Genomic DNA, 22,376 nt, shown 5'->3' on the forward strand with positions numbered 1-22,376 from the left:
AATTTGACAGTTTGAAGACAAACGTTTTAACAAGACACTTTAAATACTACAATGGTATTAAACTAATTAGTAAATACATTATATTTTTATATACTGTAACTAATGATAAAAAAAAATTATCAGATGGAAAATTTGGTGAAAAATAACGTTTCTATTCAGTTTTTCAGTTTGGATTTAATTCGCTCTTTTTAATGCTACTTGGTGTAAAACAGGAAGTGAGATATAGCTGTTAACAAAATAATTGTTTTTTAGTCACGAATAATAAATAAATATTTTTGTCAGAAAATGTTAAAGAAATTAAGAGCAATTTCAAAGAAAATTAGTCTTATATATAAAGGTAACCAAGAATATTCTGTCGCTTTGTGTGGAGGTCTGTGTTCCATTGGCCCTCACACCGTGAGTTGAATGCGAATGGAGATAAGGCGAAGGTCAATTCTGTGTAGGTATATCCAACATACTACCTGGTTGTGGCAGTTCAGTTATATCATGAACTTGCGTAAGGGAGAGTGAACATGGGACCTCCACAGAGCATCATAAGGGCGTGTATGCTGTACAAGTTCAAAGTGGGGTCAAACACCGCTGCAGCGGGCTCGGGCCGTGAATTTTTAAATATACAACCATATTTCTTGGGCTTAATTTTGTAAATACTGTACAACGATATATATCGCACCGTTCTTTCTGGAGAACTTTTAAAATACAACTGCAAAATTAAACCTCTAATTGCTGTAAATAAAAATACAAATTTGCGTTAATTGTTTTCTGTAATTCGAGTTGATTTCGGTAACCCCTAGTAGAGGTGCAAAGTGCACTTGATTTCTTCACTGCTTCATAGCCCACGAAGTTCTACCGCGATGGAATCCATGGCCTCCCAGAACGTTGACAGAAGGTCGTCGATGTTGATGGGGACTATTTTTTATCTTCCAGGTAGTCTTAGCCCCAGGTGGCATATCTATGTTCGAAGGTGGTGAGTGATATAACTTTCTTGGTTGTCTTTACAGACAGGCTCTGTGTACAACAGCTTAAACTGAAATAGTTATGCGCAAAGATATAAGATTTGGTCCGGGGCAGTAGTTCTTGGTTAAACTTAATAAAAACTACCTGGAATAAAATTTATAGAGAAAAAGCAAAAATAAATAAATAAATAAATAAGCTTAAAAACAGTGTTTTTAGTTTTCCGGAAGGAAACCAAAATTTTCCGTCTTTTCGGATCTCAAAAACGCATTCTAGCTGCAACACTTTTTTGTATTGTACATTATAGCTGGGCCCCCTTCACAAACGACGGGCCCCTCCTACATAAATCTGCTGGCTACACCTCTGCCAGTTGTGTGAGTTGTGACAAAGGTTAGAAAGATAGATATGTCTCTTTGTGATCTATCGTGCATGTACAGTTCGGCCCTAATAATGAATCTCGTATAATTATCGGAAATGTGTTGCACGAAAGCAGCAGCTTTCCAGGTGTAATAAAAACAGTAGCAACATATATGGACATTTTATAAACATATAAAATAATTATAATTTAAATAGCACCAACCCCTTCAGCTTCCAGGTATACCAGCAGTGACTAAAAATTGTCAGTGAGAATTTTATTTTTGGAGTTTATTATTTGCAAGGAGCAAAGCTTTAGGTAGTATATTTGACAAGTTTTCCCAGTAGTAAATAACGCAACATTTTCTGTTGTAATCAGTCCCAAAATAATTTTGTAAACGTATGAACTGTCTGACAGTAGTTACATCAGTACAGTGCTGCCATCTTTTGATCTTATATCCTAGCTCAGTGATATATCCTATAGATGTTACGGAGTTTTTAGTCATTCAGTTGCTATTCGTCGAAAAGTCTCTATAACACCACCTGGAGGAAAAAGGACAACTCTCATTTAACATCATGTTTTAAATACTAGGAGAATGAAAGTAAAAGTATACACTTGCACGGTATTATGGAAGCACTGGCGGATCCAAGGGGAAGCGGAGGGGGCAACCGGCCCACCAAAGGTGTGGTTTTATTTCCAGTATTTAGTGTTGGAAAATACAAATATGGTCTTTTCCCGACCGATTCAATTTGTGTGACAAGTCTAGCAGAGTCTAATCAAAATGTATGGTACTTAATGTAGATACATTTGAAAGTGTTAATACTTCTGTCCCTAGTTCCTTGAGGCGGTCACCATAAGCCCAAAGGAGCAAGAATATGATTCATTCTATGGACGAACAGCTGTAGGAAGGAGGGTAAGACGGTTCACTCTTTGAACTAAAAAGGTATATTTTAAAATTGTGTCCCAGAAAAAGGGTATGGAAATGGAAATCGGGTCCCGAAACTTCAAGTACTTTTACCTTGAATAAAGAGAAATATAGAATCTTCAGTACTCCTTACCGAAAAGCTCTCTGAATCTGAAACTTTTCGTTTGGTTACGTCGTTTGTCAATTGCGATGCTTTACAGAACGAGAACTAGAGTTTCAAGTTAGATCTGAACTACTGTAGTGCATTCGATGCTTACTGACCGGGAATCAAACTATAGAACCTCATGTATCAAAGATACGTTCGCTAGCTACTACATCAACAGAGAGAGCCGTGAGTCTTGGGGTTCAACACGGAAACATTAGGAAGGGACCAGGGATTCATTGTGACTTTAAATTTCATTTCATCTTTTCTTGGGGAAATAACACAAGCTACAAGCTGTTATATAAAAAACGAAGTCCCGAGTGAATAACTGATCGCACAGGGCAAACCGCTCAAGCTAGAAACTTGGAATTCGCACAGCAGATACGAGTTTTTGACGTAGGGTATCACTAAGGAAGGATTTCTTGGAATTCGAAAAAAGGAAGGGGTGGTCATCTCTCCGAATCCTTTAAGGATGGAGGCTTGAAATTTGGTATTTGGATTTCTCATTTTAAATAATTTGACACGTGTTTCAACGTTTTTTGATTTTTTTAATATCAATATCTAAGAATCTTTGAAGGTAGAAACATGTTGGTGTATGGACTTCTCACTCAAATAATTCAATACGCATTTCAGCGTTTTGGATATTTTACCTATAAGGAAATAAAAGGGATGGAAATTATTATTATTATTATTATTATTATTATTATTATTATTAATTATTATTATTATTATTATTATTATTATTATTATAGTAGGAAGGGGGCGCTTATGTCGCCTTCCACGTATACTACATGAATTAAGCAGGGTTTATCTTCTTTTACCTGGCCCACGTATGCTAAGGGATTACACTGTGATTACAGTGTTTTATGTATTTATTACGTTAAGTAATCAAGAGATTAACGTGAAATTAAGCCGGAACTTTTGTTAAAAGGCGACATTTTATCATATAGTATGATGTATATAGGATAATTAGTTTTTTCAATTGAAGTTATGACTGCAATTACCCTGGATTGACAACGCGTGTAAGATGGTTTCGTTGGCGCCCGTACTGGCTGGTTATGTTTGGACTTTCCTTTATACTTTTCCGCCCGTCCACTTTGTATATTACCGACTGCCGCACTGTATTGAACGTTAGCTTTCCGCTGGCGCCATTACCGTCGCGAGTTTTCAGCCCCGCCCGCCATGTATTTTGCCGCTCGGTAGCCACGGACGCTAATGGTATTTTCGGCACACTTTGTATATTTATCCAATATTTTAACTTAAGTAAGAAGAGAAAGTTTACTTACCTTTGATAATATTCTGCCGTTGCATATTTCCTGCTTGCGGTTGGTGGTTTATTGATGATGACAATCTTTTTTATGACGTAGAAGAACTTGTTGAGCGAACAAACAAATATTGCGATACCGCATTTTGTAATTTCATGTTTTACGATATATTTATAACCTCGGTTGACTTTTTTTGATTCAGATTATTATTAAACTTAATAAAACAATAATTCATTGAGTGAATATATGAATTTGATATTGTAATTTTATGAAAAGTATAAATATTGTGCCTTTATTAATGTTCTATTTTTATACATATGACGCATATGTATTCTTCCTTTATCTTATACAGAATACACATACTTTAGTATAATGTACGTAAATAAGTTTATATAATAGCATATGAAGCATATGTATTCTTCCTTTATCTTATACAGAATACACATACTTTAGTATAATGTACGTAAATAAGTTTATATAATAGCATATGAAGCATATGTATTCTTCCTTTATCTTATACAGAATACACATACTTTAGTATAATGTACGTAAATAAGTTTATAATAGTATATGAAGCATATGTATTCTTCCTTTATCTTATACAGAGTACACATACTTTTTATATTAAGTACCTTTTTAATTTTATAGGATGTAGAAATTAAAGGCATGAATATAGTTTAAAAATTTTATTGTAAAAATAATGATAAAAAATTATATACCAAAATAAAAAATAAAAAATTGTAAATATAATAAAATAAAAATGTGAAATACATAATAAAAAATTAAAATATAGATATATAATAAAAATAAAAATGTTGATATATAATAAAAATAAAAATTGTAAAATATATAACAAGTGTTTGAATATAATGATATATACAGTGTTCTATTGATTGTTTGTACTTGATTAACAAAACTAATTTAATATTTGAAAAATGGTATTTACAATATATAAAAAACTATTTACAATATGAAAATCTATTTACAACATATGAAAAAATTCACAAAATATAAAAACTATTTACTATAAGAAAATCTATTTGCAAAATTTGTATAAAAAATCTATTTACAATATATAATATATTATTTACAAAATGAGGGTGCGGTGTGAGGGGTGCAAATATGTTATAAAGATGATATAATAACCAGTACTTGTGAATATGAAAGGAATCTGATAGTATAGAATATTTATATGGTATATCCGGGTCATGTCAAGTTAACGAAAATGTATGATTATCATAGATGATTTCACCTCCATTTACACTATTATTTACATATAAAAATAAATAATTATATACATATACACGCATTCACTCGCACAATCTATTACGGGACAGGACTTTGACTTTGATAACCATAAGGAATGGTACGGTAATCTGTCATACTGTCGGGGTTTAATCTTTGTCTTTTGTTATTTACTTTTCGATGAGTTTTTGTTTCTGGTTGTGAAACAATGGTAAACCCAGTCTTACGTGAAATCCTCCCTGGGAAGTTTAACTCCTTCATTTCAATTTTATTTTGAACTAAATTGTAAAAATGTTCAAAATTAATTTCTTTTCGCGTTCTAGTGTCCAAAGTAATGCCCCTGATTTTATATACATAATCTAGTTTTCCCGTCCCAATTTCTTTTAGCCTATACGCATAATTTTTAGCCTCTAAGCCAATAAACATGTCTATTTCCCACCCTTCCGGAACTTCATTGGTTAGCTCACCCAGGTAGGACCCAGTTGTAAGCTTGGACTTATCATTTCGTCTTTGGACAAACAAAATATGCTGTCCGTGTCACAGTACAAAACATTTTTAGGGCCTACTGATGTCAATAGGTCATAAAGTCGAAGCCTTGCCCATGACGTAATAAACGCGGCAAGTACAACATTCGAGAACTTCCACGGTTTGTTTTCATTCTCGATGTCTTTGTATGTGATAATTAGGTGTTCGTCACCAATGGGCAGTACTGATTGAACCTCATACTGTGCCGACAATAGATACGTAAAAAACGTCTCCGGATTATCAATGATTTTTGTTTGCGGCAAGTCTGTTCGCTGCCCCCATTTTCCATATAATGAGTTGAGGAATATTTTGGAGATATACCTCAATCCCGGGTTCTTCCTGATATTACTATGATTTAATTGAATGCCCTCATGGGCAAGATACTCATTAATATATTTTTCTTCGTCTCCTTTATTTTGACACGAAGCAGGAAAACCAGATGCCTCCTGCTTCATTTGGAGGAAGGAATTTACATAGTCGCGGAACAAACTATGCGCATTACGATCCTCGGAGCCGGCTAGTTCAAATTCCCATATTTCTTTAATGGCGAGTATCTTATATCCGGCTTGTATTGCTTTATGAAGTTCGGGGGTGCAAAACGTACCAGTAATAGCCCGGTCCTTATCGCAATGCAAACAATCATTGACACTTTCCTCTTCCATACAAGTACGGCAAAGACCGAAAAGTAATCGCCCTCCCGCAACATATGGAAGAATCGGAAAATAAAGATCCTTTGGAGGCAAGACGGTGCATTTAACAAGCCCATTGATACCTTCCACTTCTGGAAAGTCTGGCCCCCTATGCATTTTTGGCATACCTATTGGCAGCGGCTTACGAGCCATTACCCAGGGGTAGAGACTCGTAACATCCAGATATTGAATGTTTTCATTATCAGTACACTCATACAGCGCATTAAAACATTCTGTGCAACCGCCATTAAATGCATGCTTGGGGATCAAATGATCGACAATATCCTTACACTGAGTTTTGATAAACTCCTGTATGGACGTGTCCTTCTTCACCTGATCATCCCACTCACATTCCCACATTTCAATAAGGTTAAAACCTCGGCCACGTAGGTAATTTGCTTTAATGACAGTCTCCTCATAACGTTGCTGCATAATTGTACGATAAGACGAGGGGTCGTCAAGCTGTTCATGACGTAACTCTGGATAACACGTGAGACAACAATGCCAAAAACATCCATAGAACTCTAGCACAGTTTTACTACTTGGTTCATATCCATCAACCTTATATTTCCCAAAGCGTCTTTCGGTGCCGTTTTCCGAACACTGAATTTCAGTACCTCTTGATAATTTCATGTATCGCAACCATTGCAGTGCTTTCACACTTTGACGGTCACGATAATCAAATCCAAGAGGTGGAATCACACCAATTGAATCTTTAGGTAAATATAAGGTACAATAGACATGCATAGCAAGACTGGCTATCGTACTCGAAGAAATGAAACATTGGATGCCGTTAGTTTTTTCTTCGATCAGGTCTGAGAATTTTATAATACCCTCAGCTAAAATTCTTACGTCATTACGACAGTACGCGAGCATCTCCTTTTGGAGATCATACTCCTCGCCGCTTAAAGCACGTTCTTGGTGCCAGGCGATTAGCTGTTTTTTCTCTTCGGGGGACAAACTGTCGGGATCAAAATACTTAAGATCCGGAATTTTGCCTACATAATTTTGATTATTCGGGGTATTAAATAAGTATGGGAAAGTTCCGTTCCGCAAGTTGCCAGATAAGCCTAAAGTTTTGGGTAATTTTGACAGTTTAATTCCCATGTATAAGTAACTATCCCTGAACACAATATGCCCGTTCCCGACGCTCAATTCAATAATCTTTTGCCCCGTCATTGTTAAATTTACGGAAAGATGCTCGGTCTCTATAAGATGTTTAGCTACAAAATGGATATCATAACGACCCCCATTATGTGATAACACAATAACCTTATCAAACCCTTGACGAGGTGTTAACACGAACTTAACAAACCCGCCAAGAGTTTTAAAAGAAAACTCACGATTTCCGTTTTCATCACCACATATATGGCACGTATCGTCCAACGAATTACCCTTGCATGAGTAACAAATTAGTGGTGTACACACAAGATTTACCTCATGCTGCTGTTCCCCCTTAACATTCATATCCAGTAGCATAGTCTCTACATCGAATACAATGTACAAATACTTTTCGACCCGGATAAGGTTTTCTTTCTGAACATAACAAGCGTGGTTTCGGTCAACATGCATGTTACATGCTTTACACAACCGCTCACCACACTTGTGTTCAGATTTCCGTCGTCGTCTTAAATCAAACATAATACCACAATCGTTACAAACCCTGACTAAGTCACACACACTCTTGCCACGTTTTGTTACATCTTTATGATTGTTGAAACATTTATCTGATGAAAAGAATCTATGACAATCATTACATTCGCGTTTAATCTCAGAGGGAACTAATTCATGGAATTTTTCACAAGCTGAACACTTGAATTCGCACTTATGATAAATACCATCCTTATTATACCCCTGCAAACATGATTTACAAAAGCTTCTTGCACCTAATAAGTTTAGGATACTTCCAATCAACTGATAGTGATTATTTTCGTACAAGATATATATCTGTTTGCCACCTTTTATACCCGGATATAACACATGAAATTCCCGACTATTATCCTTCCTTTCAAAAACAACGATCTGGTACTTGGATGTGAGGTGGCTCTGTATTTTTTTGGCGTCTTCAAGAGTACATCCGTTTTGTGCAGTAGGTTTTATGTTTAATCTTTCACATAATTTAACAGCCTGATTTAACAGACGCTGTGGATGATTTTTTAATTTATATACTTGAGATCGATTTTGGTCTGCCCTTGCTATCCCAAGGATGATGCTCTTGGGAAGGCAGTATACATCCTTCTCCATTGGAAATACCTTGTCTTCTAAAAATTCACCCAACGGTGCATATTTTTTGATGGTTCGATTTCGTGTTTTTCCTCTTCCTTTACGGAGATGCACACTATGCACCTTAAACGTGACATCACCTCCGATTAGGAACTCCTCATTGCTATTGAGGGTATTTTCCACTATGGAGAAGAGGGCCTCCGGGTTCAATTCAGATTTTTTTCGCCATGAGAGATAAATTGGTTTATTTAACTTCGAGGCAGTGCTCTCGATAGTTATTCCTATATAGGTGTTCTTGTCAACATCCTTTAATGTATGGGTCATTACAAAATCAAACAGATTTCGTATATAATTTTCTGGGTCTTCGATTCCATTTGAACCCATACACTTAATGGTTAGCTCTGTCCCCTTTAGCCCGAAGTACGCATAATTACGGGATGTACTCCTTACAATCTTAAAATTTGGCACACCCGTACCATCCATTGTCTTAGGCACATCTTTAGAACTCACAGAACCAGATCCCGCTGTTTATAGGTTCCCCAGAACTTGCAGAGCTTGGCCCTGGCAAGTTTATAGGTTCCCCAGAACTCATAGAACTTGATTCTGCTAAGTTCACAGGATCACCTAATAGTTCAGCAGCAGCTTCAGGAAATAAGCCATCTGTCTTACCTGCCAATACCAACTGCTTGAACTTTTCACAAGCCTGATTTTTTATATCATCCTCACGAAAGAATCCACACTGATATAGATCAGAAATATCAGCAGCGGATTCACAGCTTGCCAAAATAATTTCCTGAACAACCCCATAATGCCTAAATAGCGCTTGCAAAAAACATTCATATTCAGGACTACGTACACGCACCCCATTGTTATGGAATTTTTCTAATATCATTTTCCATGTATAAAATGTAACTTCGGGTGCCTCGTATCCAAAGCGTTCGGCCAAGGTTAACAGTTGGGTTAAATCGTTTACACCTGTAGAAGCCATCTGTAATTAAATATATGTTCAAGTTAAATTCACAGTATTTTCACTGACCGCACAACGATAATTGTAATTCACAAATTCAGTTTTAAGTTTACCGAGCACACTGTTTAACTTTATCGGTAAATCCTTCACTAGTTTCCGCTATCACCAGTTTACAGTTTGCCGTAATAAAATTATCTTTAGACTAATTGCACCACGTAGTATAAACCAGGAACGTCTTCACAATTTCAATAATTCTTCACTACTGACTGACCGCTCAATTTTACCTGCCTTATATACAAGAAAATATTGTAAATTCCACACGAAGTTCTCCGAACATTAACGAAATTTTCCGAAGTTTGCCGAAGATTGCCGAAAAATACCAATCCTATATTAACACTGTTTATTGAAAATATAATTAAATGTTTATCGGCAGATCCTGATAACTATAACTCCGTAAGTTTTTCATTTTACAGAACTGGCAAATCCACTTGCAGTTTCCGATAACACTAAATGACAAAATCCTGTAATATTTATCTAACTCTTTTGCAATTGCAGCACACAACGTACAAACAGGAACGTCTTCTATACTGATTCGCCGCGGCTTGCTGCGCCGTATTTATACTTTCGGAAATGTAATCTCGAACTCAAATGCATTTAGTTTGTAATCTCGTACCCAGATACACTTACTTTAAAGTCTTGTACCCAGATAATTTAGTTTGTAATCTCGTACCCAAACAATTTAGTTTGTAATCTCGTACCCAGACGACATAAAATATTTTCTAAAGTAATAATGTTATTTTACAAACATGTATTATTTAAAGTTATGTGTCATTTTCGAAGATTTCCGAACTTAACCGAATGTTTCCGAATATTTAATTTTCACGAACATTAATATTTTCATATTTGAAAAAATGAATATATCTGATGTGAACAATCCAATGAATAAAAATCATTTTAAAATAACATTGGCAATAAAAAAATCCAAGTAGTAATAAACAGAAACACAAATTAATAAAAATAACATAGTAAACAAAACATATCAAAGAAGAAATAGTTTAGCAAGAATCAATTAAGAAACAAGGTTAGAAAAGGTTTTAGAATAGTTCTTGACTCAAAGCATCAGAACTTTATCAGACAAACAATATAGCAGAGATTTAAAGAATATACTGAATTAATCCACATAGGTTAGCAAAACCATATTTAATTAAGACAATTATTAAACAAATGATTGCATAGAAATAGCAGATTTCAAAGATAATGCAGTTCTATTCAAAATAGCATTCAAATAGTTAATTGTTACAAATTATAGTTAAGAAAAATTACGTATGGTTAGAATGAAAGTTCGATTACTTACAAATCATAGTTAAACACCAATCAACAGAGAAAATTTATTAAATAGGATTAGCAAAAATTAAAATAATTAAATCAGGTTAGGAAAAGCATCATTATTTAAAAGATCAATTACTAAATTTAAAATACGTATAGTTAGAGAAAGCATATTAAATTAACAAACAAAATAAGAACAAATAAAATAATTAATATGATAACTGTTCTACAGTATTCAATGAAATGCATCAACAAAGAAAACTAATATATTTAATAAATATTTTGTGACTATTCAATTTGTAAATTTTGATTTATTGTAACTATTTTTATAATGCACTACTAATGAAAGTGCAGTTAATTTTATTTTTTTTACTTTACCTGTAAACGTTAATGTCTATTTTTCAAATGACATTAACTTTTGCAATGCAATTCTTTATATGTTTACATGGTGCTTTTTGATTGTAAAATAAAAAATGCAAAAGTGTAAATGTAATTTTTTACATGAAACTTTTTGATTGCAAAATACATTTTTCATATATTCGTTTCATCACATGAAACTCTTTGACTGTAAAATAAAAAATGTAAAAAAGTAATTAAAATTGAAATGAGTTGCAAATAAAATATGTTTAGATATAATTTGAAGTGTTCATTAATTAAATTGCACAAATGTAAAGTTAGTTTACTCAAAATTATTTGTCAATATGATTTTAATTATATACTTTTTATATTATAGTTTCATTAGATTAAAATATTGTTTTTATTAATTCATTTATGTAAGTAACAAATATTTTTTATTTCTATTTATTAACAAGTTTAAAGTTTAACAAAAAATGTATATGAACACTTACCGCCGCTGGAAAAACAGGAAATCCTTATCTAAATGTCCTTAGATGTCAAATAAAATATGAGAAGTGGTAAATTCACAGTTGAGGGTGCAACACTTGAATGCTGTAATAATAAAGAAAGACAATATTACTTTACGTGAAACATAAAAATTTGAAAATGTGTATTACTAAACTGTAGAAATTAATTTGCAAAAATTTAACTATGTTGCATGCTACAAAAAAATTTTTAAGTGGTGTTAACAAACTGCATGCTAAAAAATTTTTTAAGTGGTGTTAACAAAACTGCATGCTAAAAAACTTACATGTATATTGTGAACAAAAAATAAATTCAAAAAGAGGTATGCAAGAAAAAATTTATCAGCTGTTAACAAAAAAACGTTACGCAAAACAAATTCAGGTTCTCAAAAAATAAGTAATGCAAAATAGTTGTTTCATAAAGTAATCTACATGTTACAAAATAATGCACACTTTCAAAAGAAATAACTGATGTCAAATAATTCTTTCAAAACTAATCTGCATACTACACAAGCTCAGAGCAGCTACGCTGTGAACTTACAAAAAAAATCTTAAGCACAAACTATTATGTAAGTTACCAATGATACTTTACTTCTGTGAACTTTGATACTTTGGAATTCTTAATTCCGCTGCCACTTTTACTCCAATTAACTGCCTGCCCTGAAACAATGAAACATTACTAAGTAACACTTGTAATTTATTTCCTAATCATTTTTTTATGATTTACTTCTTATTTCTATATTCTCCTTTCTTATAGAAAGTCGTAAGAGCAGCTAGCTGTGATTATTTATTCTCTTGTCTGTTACACAAACTCGTTTTCTACGAAAACTCTCAAGAATAAAATCTCATAAAGAGAAACTTGTTTCGAAAATACTAAAACATTGAGAACTTGTAAATTACTCGGAACAATTATACTGTGAATATTAGAATGTTTAATCAAACTAACTCAACATAACTTAAGCTAACCTTTCTTATATGTTTGACTATTTTCTACTTGTTCTTTCAATGTTCCTTCCTTAACTTTGACGGATCATTTTCTGTGAAAACTTCTTATTAATTTAACCTCTCGTAATAAATTACTCGAACACTTCGTGTGATTATTTTATTCGTTCGTGTTATTTAAAATAACACTCGTTTTTAAAATTAGAAAGTCGTAAGACCAGCTACGCTGCAAAACTGTAAATAACTCGTTTGCTGTGCAAACTCTTTGTTAACGTTAATTTGATCGCTTCTTATTTTTATTGGTTCGTATCTTATTTTTATAATCTCCTTTCTTAGAGAAAGTCGTAAGACCAGTTACGGTGTGAACTATTAAAGTATTCATTCTCTCCTAATAAATTAGTCGAACACTTCGTGTGAGCATACCAATTATTTATACTCTCCTAATAAATTAGTCAGAACAACTTATTTCACTATTTCAATAATATTCTTGCACCAACATAAATGGTCTATTTTAGTACAAAGAAATAAAAAATACCTTTGGTAGCAGAAAATATCTTGCTCCTCTGGTACTTTTGGTTGGTACTTCTCGATACTTTTAGTAGTACACCAGTAATAAGGGTACTGCCACAAAAGGGTAACCTAAAATATAACATAACATGTGTTAGAACATATGTTGTAGTATAAAACCTTATACCTAACTATATATCTATATTTACATTAGAGATATATCTATATCTATATGTATCTATAACTATATCTATCTATATCTATCTATAACTATATTTATATATATCTATATCTATCTATAACTATATTTATACCTAACTATATATCTATATTTACATTAGAGATATATCTATCTACAACTATATCTATATCTATAACTATATTTATATCTAACTATATATATCTATAATTATATCTATAACTATATATATATATATAACTATATATCTATATTTATATCTAACTATATCTATCTATCTATACCTATATGTATCTATATCTATGTATATCTATCGATATATATCTATATTTACAATATCGATATATCTATAACTATATCTATCTATCGATATATATTTATATTAGAGATATATCTATATCTATCTTATATGTTAGTATACTATATGGTATGCCTAACATAAGATAGAAGAACATGATATTGAGTATATCTAAAGATATATATTTCTGAAATATGTATAAATCATTTGGTTCTGTTAGAATTAAATTTTCAAATATCAATACTAAGATACTAGGAAGAGGTGGCAAGAAAAGGTATACAGAAGATGACAATGGAGTTTTGATAAGTTACGAGAAACCTAAAGGAAACATTTATAAAAAACGTCTACGAAAACAGAGTACAAAAAACAATACAAAGAAAAAACAAAGGCAAGCATAAGAAGAAAACATGCATAAAGACAAAACAACAAATTTGGATGATACACAAACAGAAAGGTTCTGCTATATACAGAAAGATAAAAGACATGATAGCTAATGTCAAATAGTTTGGGTTAGGTTAAAGAAGTTATAATAGAATAACAGACAAACATCTTGAAAAATATAAGTAGTAGTGCTAATAATAGTAAATAGCAGTAGAAGCCAAGCAAGAAAAAATACTAAACACAATAGAATAATACTCAAGCAAGTTAAGAAATTCTACTAGTAGTGCTAGTAGCAAATAACAGAGAAACCAAGCAAGGAAAATACTAAACACAATAGAATAGTACTCAAGCAGATTAAGAAATATATAATGCTAACACAATAAGGAACCCATACACCACTCTTAAAATCATCTACAAAGAGGAGCACAATTGGAAATTCTAAGAGACATCTAATAATAGAATTGGTAAGACATATAATAGCAAACAGGGAGACAGAAAACTTTCAAATAGCTTAAAGTTAGTTTAGGATAGGGACATAAACTTGAGTATGCAATAGTTAAAAGCACCATACTGGTTTAGCATTAAGAACTAGCGAACTAATTAGTTAGCAAGTAAAAGCAAACCATGAGCTTAAGTTTAGAGTTTAGGAAACATTTAAAGCTTAGTTGTTGTTTTGTATGGCTGCAAAACATTGTCACTTACTCTGAGGGAAGAACATAAACTAAAAAGTATTTGAAAACAAGATCCTAAAACGAATATTCATTCCTCGGAAATGGAAAATGGCGGAAACTTAATATCGAGGAACTACATAATTTATATGGTTTTACCCAACATTATGATCGTCAAGTCTAGGCGGGCAAATCATGTAGCTAAAATGGAAGAATACTTTCAAACTCTTGACTGGAAGACCAGTCGGAAAACAGCCATTAGGAAGACCTAGGCGCAGCTGGAAGAAAAATATTAAGATGGATCTCGCAGAGATTGGAATACAAAGTAAAAATTGATGCAAGAATAGAAGTCAGTGGAGAGCTTCTGTGAACCTCCGGGTCCCATAAAGTTAGTTAAAGCTTAGTTGCGGACAAGATCTTAAAGTTTAAATTAATTCAAAACAAATTATTTAGATCATGACCATATTGGCATTTATTAAGTATTGTAGGTCATTGGCAATTGACGACTGAGGCAAAGCACAAATACAATAAATTAAATTTAGTTCAGTACAATAACAGCAGGAATAAAAGTAGCGGCAGCAAAGTAAAAGAAAAAATCATGTAATACAACAACAAAAAGAAAATATTTATTGTTTCATACCATGGAGTCGTTGGAGGACAGATATATTACATAACAAGTAAAGATGGGTGGGCAGAAGCAAGAATATGTTAGCTAAAGCATAGTAGGGAAAACCAAAGAAAGAGCGGATCAGGATGTAATTTATGTAAAATTTAATTGGAAGGTCATCAAAGTTAGGGTAGCACACAATAAGTTGGAATAGCTTAGGTTAGGACAGGTTACATAGAAAGTCGTCAGATTCAAGCAAGGGAAGATACTAATCTGTAAGAGATGTCTTGTTAAAGGAACTTTACTTAGTTTTTTATCTACTTCATCATATTATTCTATAAAAAGAGATAGACATACATGAAAAAAGAGAAATATTCAATAGAGATAAACCACCGAAAGAAATGTTGGGAATTTAAAAGCTGATCAAGGAAAGAGTAAAATAGAAATAAGTACAAATAGAAGAAAAGGTGAAATAGAAAAATCTAATAGCATTCCACATAGAACAAAATAGGTAAAAATAGTTAAAGAGAAACACAAAGAAAAGAAACTTTGATTAGAAAAAAAAGGGGATACAGGCAAAGAAAGAAAAAAAGAGGCATACATACAAAAGTTTACATGGTAGTAGAAGAAAGAAGGTTAGATTACAAGCGGAACAAAAGAAATAACCACAAAACAACAAGCAGTAGCCAATACTCGATAGTATACATACAACCAATAGGAGTAGTAGTAGCGGTAGTAGTAGTAGTAGTAGCAGTAGTAGTAGCAGTAGTATTACTAGTAGTACTAGCAGCGGTAGTACTAATAGAGTATTAGTGGCAGTAGTAATTGTGGCAGTGGTAATACTAGTGCTCGGTAGTAGTAGTAGCAGTAATGATGGCAATACTAGTAGTAGTAGTAGTAGTAGTAGCGGCGGTAGTAGTAATAGTAGCAGTATTGGTAGAATACTAATAGCAGTAGTGGCTAACAGTGGTAATACTAGTAGTCGCTAGTAGTAGTAGCGGTAGCGGTAGTACTAGTAGTACTAGTAGTAGGGGTAGTAGTGGTAGTAGTAGTAGTAGTAGTAGTAGTAGTAGTGCTGATAGCGTATTAGTAGCAGTAGGGATGCCAGTACTAGTAGTCGGTAGTAGTAATAGTAGTAGTAGTGGGAGTAGCAATAGTAGTAGTACTAGTAGTAGGGGTAATAGTAGTAGTAGCAATGGTAGTACTGGTAGAATACTAATAGCAGTAGTGATGCTGGAAGTGGTGATAGAGTATTAGTAGCACTAGTGATGGTAATACTAGTAGTCGGTAGTAGTAGTAGTAGTAGTGGGACTAGTAGTAGTACTAGTACTAGTAGTAGGGGTAGTAGTAGCAATGGTAGTACAGGTAGAATACTAGTAGCACTATCGGTGGTAATACTAGTAGGCGATAGTAGTAGTAGTGATAGCAGTAGTACTAATAGTAGTAGTAGTAGTAATAGTAGTAGTGGGAGTAGCAATAGTTGTAGTAATAATAGGAGTTCATGTAGTTTCAACGATCATATGTTTTTTTGCATATATAAAGTATCTGTACTTCAAAACTTAGTTACTTAAGAACCCAAGGTAAATACATATGTAGCGGACTCAACTAATACAGATTTACTTTTAATTAGATACTTTCTGTTACATATACAATAAGTTTCCATATACGTAGACTCTCATTGGGTAAACATTTATCTAATGTAGGGGTCCAGGTTAACCATTCTACTTTGAACTAAATTAGTGACTATAAGAAAAAAGGGATGCCTAAATTTAATAATTATTATTGGTAAGCTTGAAAATGAGTCTTTACAATGTATCAGCTATATTTTCTAACAATATCAATAACTTGGCCCTATCTGCAAATATAAGCTGGACAAATAATGAACCGATTTTTTCTTAGTTTCGCATGTGTCAGTGTCTTGAACAATAGTATTCACATTAAACTGAAACAAATGTTTCTGATTCTATTATTCGTATTGACTACTCCTTATACTTTCGCGAATATTAACAGCGTACAGTTCTTTCGCCTCTGATTATATTGAAATCTTCTAATTAAATGCGTATCCTACTTATAGTTAAAATGGGGTCCATTTAACTCGAATGTATGCCATACTCAATAGTAAAATTGTGGGGGGGGGCCAGTGCTAGAAATTCTTGGTTCAACAAATCGTGTAGCGTTCTCATGACAAAAAAACAAGTGTTTTGTATAAATTGTAGTGAACAATCATCGTAATCATGGGTTTCCTTCCACTTTTTTATATAATTTTTTCAACAGCTTTTTTGTAAAGCAAATCAATATAAAAATTCATTTCTCATAAGGGGCCGCGGTGGGTTAGCGGTAGAGCGTTCACCTCCGGTGTTTGGGTCCCGGGTTCAATACCAGCTCGCACCAAATATTTCAACATTTTCATGACAAACATTGTTTGGATTTATTTTTTATAAATTGTGGTGGACAACATCGTGTCCATGGGTTTTCTCTCGGGGTTCTTTCGTTTCCTCCCACTTTCTTTATTCCACCATTTTATTCATCTCACATCTTCACCGTCTCCTTTAGCCTAACCGGCATAACCGTGGGATTCAAAGATTTCATTTCATTTTTTTCATTTTCTCATAGTCACCATAAACTGAAAGATACTGATTCTTTAACAAGTACATACAAAATTTCCCTCTGCCCCAATCCTAGTGTCCGGTCTTAGTGTCCATGTCCGATCAAGTAATTTCATAACAGTTTTAAATCTTATATAAATTGTGGTGGAACCCCACCCCGCCTTTGGCTTACATTTGAAAGAAGATTGGTGAGTACTTTTCGAAAGTCATAATTGCGGAACGCTAAACTAAAATATGACATCTTATTATAATAGTAAACTTCAAAGAATAAGTTGAAATATGATAGTATCTCTGGTTGTATACAACCCAGCGGTACATAAGTGCTTATCTAGTCTACATAACATTTCAAGCACTTTCTATTAAATATATTTGGTATTGTTCCCTAAAGTATATGTATTTCTTCCCTGTATAGTTAAACCTGCTGTACGCTAAGCATTTTAAATGTCAAAATATACAAGTCTCGGCATGTCCTCAAATAAGTCATTATCCAAGGTATCCTAGAAAATCTAAAATTCTCAATTCCAATTCTATATGTATTTCTGAGTATTGTCCTAAAGATCTCACTAATCAACCTTACAAGTATTGAGGAGTGGTATAACATTTTTTTCGACGGCATCAAATATTTTAAGGAAGCTAAAGACTCTATTTGTTAATTAAGAAATTTCATTTAAATTTTTCGTCCATCTAATCAATTTCTCATTTGTATTATCAAACGAAAATAGATATAAAACAAATCGGGTACGCTAATATTCAAATATTACTGTAAACAAGGCTGTGAAAAAAACAATTTATGTATACTGTTCAACTTATTTTACACAAATACGGAACTAATAGCTAATTTGATAATTCTAATATAAAATTATGTTTCTAATAATAATATTGAAACTCAATCGAGTACAAATCAAATTTAGTTTCGGGAAATACTAGTTTCAATAAACTCAAATAGTACGCTACAAACAAAATTCAAGAGTACTATAACTCGTTGTATCTAAAATTGTGTCTACGGATCCTGTAATCATCATTATTTCTTAATAAAAAATGTAATCTACAAACTAAAATACCGTGTAATTAATCTAAATAGCAAATCAGTACAACTACTCCTTTATATAGTCTTAGTATTAATCAATTTGTCCTCATACCAAAATATTTCCTATATTTCTTTAATTGTGGGGAAAATCAGTAATAGAGTGCTTACTTCAAAGGCAAGTTAGGGCATTATAACATTGTCCATAGATTTTTCGGGGTTCTATCTATTTTAATGGATCAAAATAACCACCATTTCCCTCATAACTTAGCAACTATAATTGTAAAAAGTCAGTATTATTCCTCAGATCATTATAACTGCTAGTTTTTCCTCAAGTGACTTAAAACAATATAATGCAGTAAACAAAGTGAGAAAATTCTTTAAATTTGTTCTCCAAAACTTTAAAAACCCATGTGTGCCGTCCGTTTTTTAAAATTACTAACAATGTTTAGAATCTCAAACCAAACAAAGCGGCGCTACTAATTCAATAATATATACCTCATATAATTACACCGTTGGAGGTTCATGTCTCAAATAGCCATAACTTTGAAACTTATGTTTCGCCACCCATTAAAAAGTAATAACTTAGTTCATACACTCTATCCATTGTCCCTAAGTGTCAATATTAACTGTATTACGCTATTACATCAGTTATGAATCTATTCGGTTTGCTTCACTCTAAATTTTCTATATCTAATAAATTAAAAAACTGTTATTTCGCTCTACGCAATTTCTACTTTCATTTAAGCTCCTCCCCATAAAATTTAATTTTACATGTGTCCAAAAGAGATAACATCTATAAAGTATTAAGGTTTTCTCGGAGTATCATATACGGCTTTAGCACGGTGGAGGTCCCCCCCATGCTACTTCCTGTGGTTCAGGAATATAATAATAAAATATAGGTCCGTGTCTCCTATAGCCTAGTTGTTACAAATAATAATAAAACTTGTTCCTTACTAAGCAGTTAACGTACACGCCTGAGTTGTGGGAGACCCACCAATGGAGAATCAACGCTAAGTTATGTCTCATATAGCCACAGTTCTAAATGAACTCTATGTATTATCTTGGACTTTAAACGTAATTTTACTCAATAACCGTAAAATTGAAAGAGTATATTTTCGGTGAGTCATAATCCAAAAGATCTAAGTGGGAAAATAAAATTCAATTACAAGGCTAACATAAGAAATAACAGTACGACCAATAAGCGTAAACTCCTCTCATTATACGACGTAAAGCATTTAAATGTTAATGGAAATTATTCTACAATTTCATCTCATGATTTGTCCCTAGCTGGACACTCTTTATTTTTACTGCTACCAACTCACTGGATACTCACAAAATTTTAGAATTCAAACCCTTTAAACTTAATTATTCTGTCACGCAGCAATTCCTGTAACATTGGCAATGCCCCATTTCATATAAAGTCAATACTTTATACTATCGGTATGTGAAATCAGCAATAAAAAGTTTAGTATTCGATGACTATAAGGAAACATCCTAAATGTAATTCACTAAACTTGACATCGCAATTTAATGGTCATATTACAAAATAAGGAAAACAAACGTAATGATGATAAAAGGGACTGAAAAACAACCAAATAAGTTAATGTTCTTGCAATTAATCCTTTTTTTTCGCAAAACGAAGGATTCTCTCTTTATATATAATCTCAAATTGATTCCTAGTTAGAAAACCTTAAACACCAACGTGATAAATACACATTTCACACTACTAAACTCCAATAAATCACTTCAACAAATAATGTTTCCTACAACTTTGATTCTAATTCTGTACTGCATAATAATGAAATACGAAAAACAAAGTTTGAAATCGAGCTCAAGATGCGCAAAATTCCAACTCAATAATAATAATAATAATAATAATAATAATAATAATAATAATAATAATAATAATAATAATAATAATAATAATAATAATAATAATAGAGCTTCTTTACTGCTAAACTTTAGCGTATGCGCCTTCGGCAATTAATTCTTTTATTCCTACAAAGTATTCAGCTTTGCTTTCCATTGTTTACTAGTTTGTTCGTTTCATTTAAAAAAAAAATCGGTGCTGAACAGGCCTATAAACTCAAGTACAATCAACATAATAAAACAAATCTCTTTCAATAAAACAAAGTTAAAAAACGAAATATCAATTTCATGAATTAATCAATCTTTGCAATATTTAATTCTATATTTTCTATGTATAAAATTAGCTAAAGTTTTCTTACCTTAATTCTGCATAAGCGCTGAAACAATCTTCAATGTCAATACACCTATCTGCAGAAATCAAACACCAAACTAGTACACCAATAAATTCTAATACAACCACACAATAAATCTTCTCTATACCAAGCGCAGTACTAGACATATAATAAAACGGGTATGTTCGGTCATGTATTTATAAAGTCCTTCAATTCCGTCAAAGCATAAGTTCATTTACCTATCCTCCCTTCTCCTATCTATGATTAGTTACAAAATATCTTACAACTTTCTACCGCTATGCTTATTAAAAAAAAATAGATAAAATCTGATTTCCTCATGCATTTTCATCAGATATAATAAATGAGGGGTCAGTCTCCTGCCTTGTCCTAGTTTTTGGGTTAAGCAAACAGTTAACCAATTTATTTATTTCATTTCTAGCCAGCATGTTATTCCAAAATAAGATTGCACTTAAAAGAGAAAATTGTGGAAACCGTTTACTGATTACATGGCAATAACCCCTGTAAATAACGACGTCAGTATACATCGCACTTTCTTTCCTTAACTAGCATTCCATCAAAGTAACCTTTAGTGGCCATTCCTTTCAAATCGTCTATTGATACAGTTAGAGCCGACTTGCAGACATAAATCCCTTCACATAAGTAAATCTTAAAATATCTAAAGAGTCGCCATAAAGTGGTTCTTTTAGATAATATCAGTCATTGTCCCATCACTTCAAATAATTTCATCTATAGGAGAAAGTCCCATAGAGGTTCAGAAAATAGCACTAAAAATCAAAGCATGTATTTATTTCAACATTTGTGGCTATTAATCAGATACTGTCTACATTTATAACTCGTCAACCGTCCTCATTTCAAAAATATTTTATAGTTCTTGTGTACATCAGAATAGACACAAGCATCAAAAATAATATTTCAACAAGCTGTATTTCAATTAGAGGTAAATGACATTTTAAAAATAAATATGTTCCACATGCTTTCAAGGCTGAGTTCCAAATTTCCAATATCAACCAATATTCCGCTTCAATCACACCAAAACCTATTGCTAAGGGTTCATTTCAAATAGGTCATATATCTTGTCTCATTCTCCGACTCATTGTAGTACAAATATCTGCCACATGATGTCGCCAGCTCCTTATACGCAAAGAGAAATTTATCTTTGAAAGTATTAACACACAAAGAAAGATGCATAGCTGGTTTGTCTTTAATTTTCTTTCAGCATCGTATCGTAAACCGTTGTCACCGCTGTACCGTAAAAAATATCAAATATTTTTATACTGTAATTTCCAGTATTTATAATTCCACGTACTTAAATAGATCAACTATTTGTTCCTAAATAATTATAATATATGAAAATGTTATTGTAACAATAAATAATTCTAAGTTGTTCGGAAAAAATCAAGTTCATTCTACAAATAATTAAAAATTAAAAAAAAAACTCCGGAATCA

The 22,376-nt window shown here is 32.6% G+C and overlaps 1 protein-coding gene across 1 annotated transcript; it reads right to left on the reverse strand.

The window, feature by feature from the left end:
• Positions 1-4,527: 4,527 nt before the first annotated feature.
• Positions 4,528-21,062, reverse strand: LOC145694036 (uncharacterized). The gene is made up of 4 exons (XM_081770173.1): positions 20,937-21,062; positions 12,951-13,054; positions 11,462-12,133; positions 4,528-9,308 (listed from the first exon to the last, which is right to left on the reverse strand). The coding sequence occupies exon 4, from the start codon at positions 8,801-8,803 to the stop codon at positions 5,342-5,344; it is 3,462 nt and encodes a 1,153-aa protein (XP_081626299.1). The 5' UTR covers positions 8,804-9,308; positions 11,462-12,133; positions 12,951-13,054; positions 20,937-21,062; the 3' UTR covers positions 4,528-5,341.
• Positions 21,063-22,376: the final 1,314 nt, after the last annotated feature.

The sequence above is a fragment of the Thermobia domestica genome, chromosome 9, assembly GCF_964235325.1.
Source record: "Thermobia domestica chromosome 9, izTheDome1.hap1.1, whole genome shotgun sequence".
NCBI classification, from domain to species: domain Eukaryota; kingdom Metazoa; phylum Arthropoda; class Insecta; order Zygentoma; family Lepismatidae; genus Thermobia; species Thermobia domestica.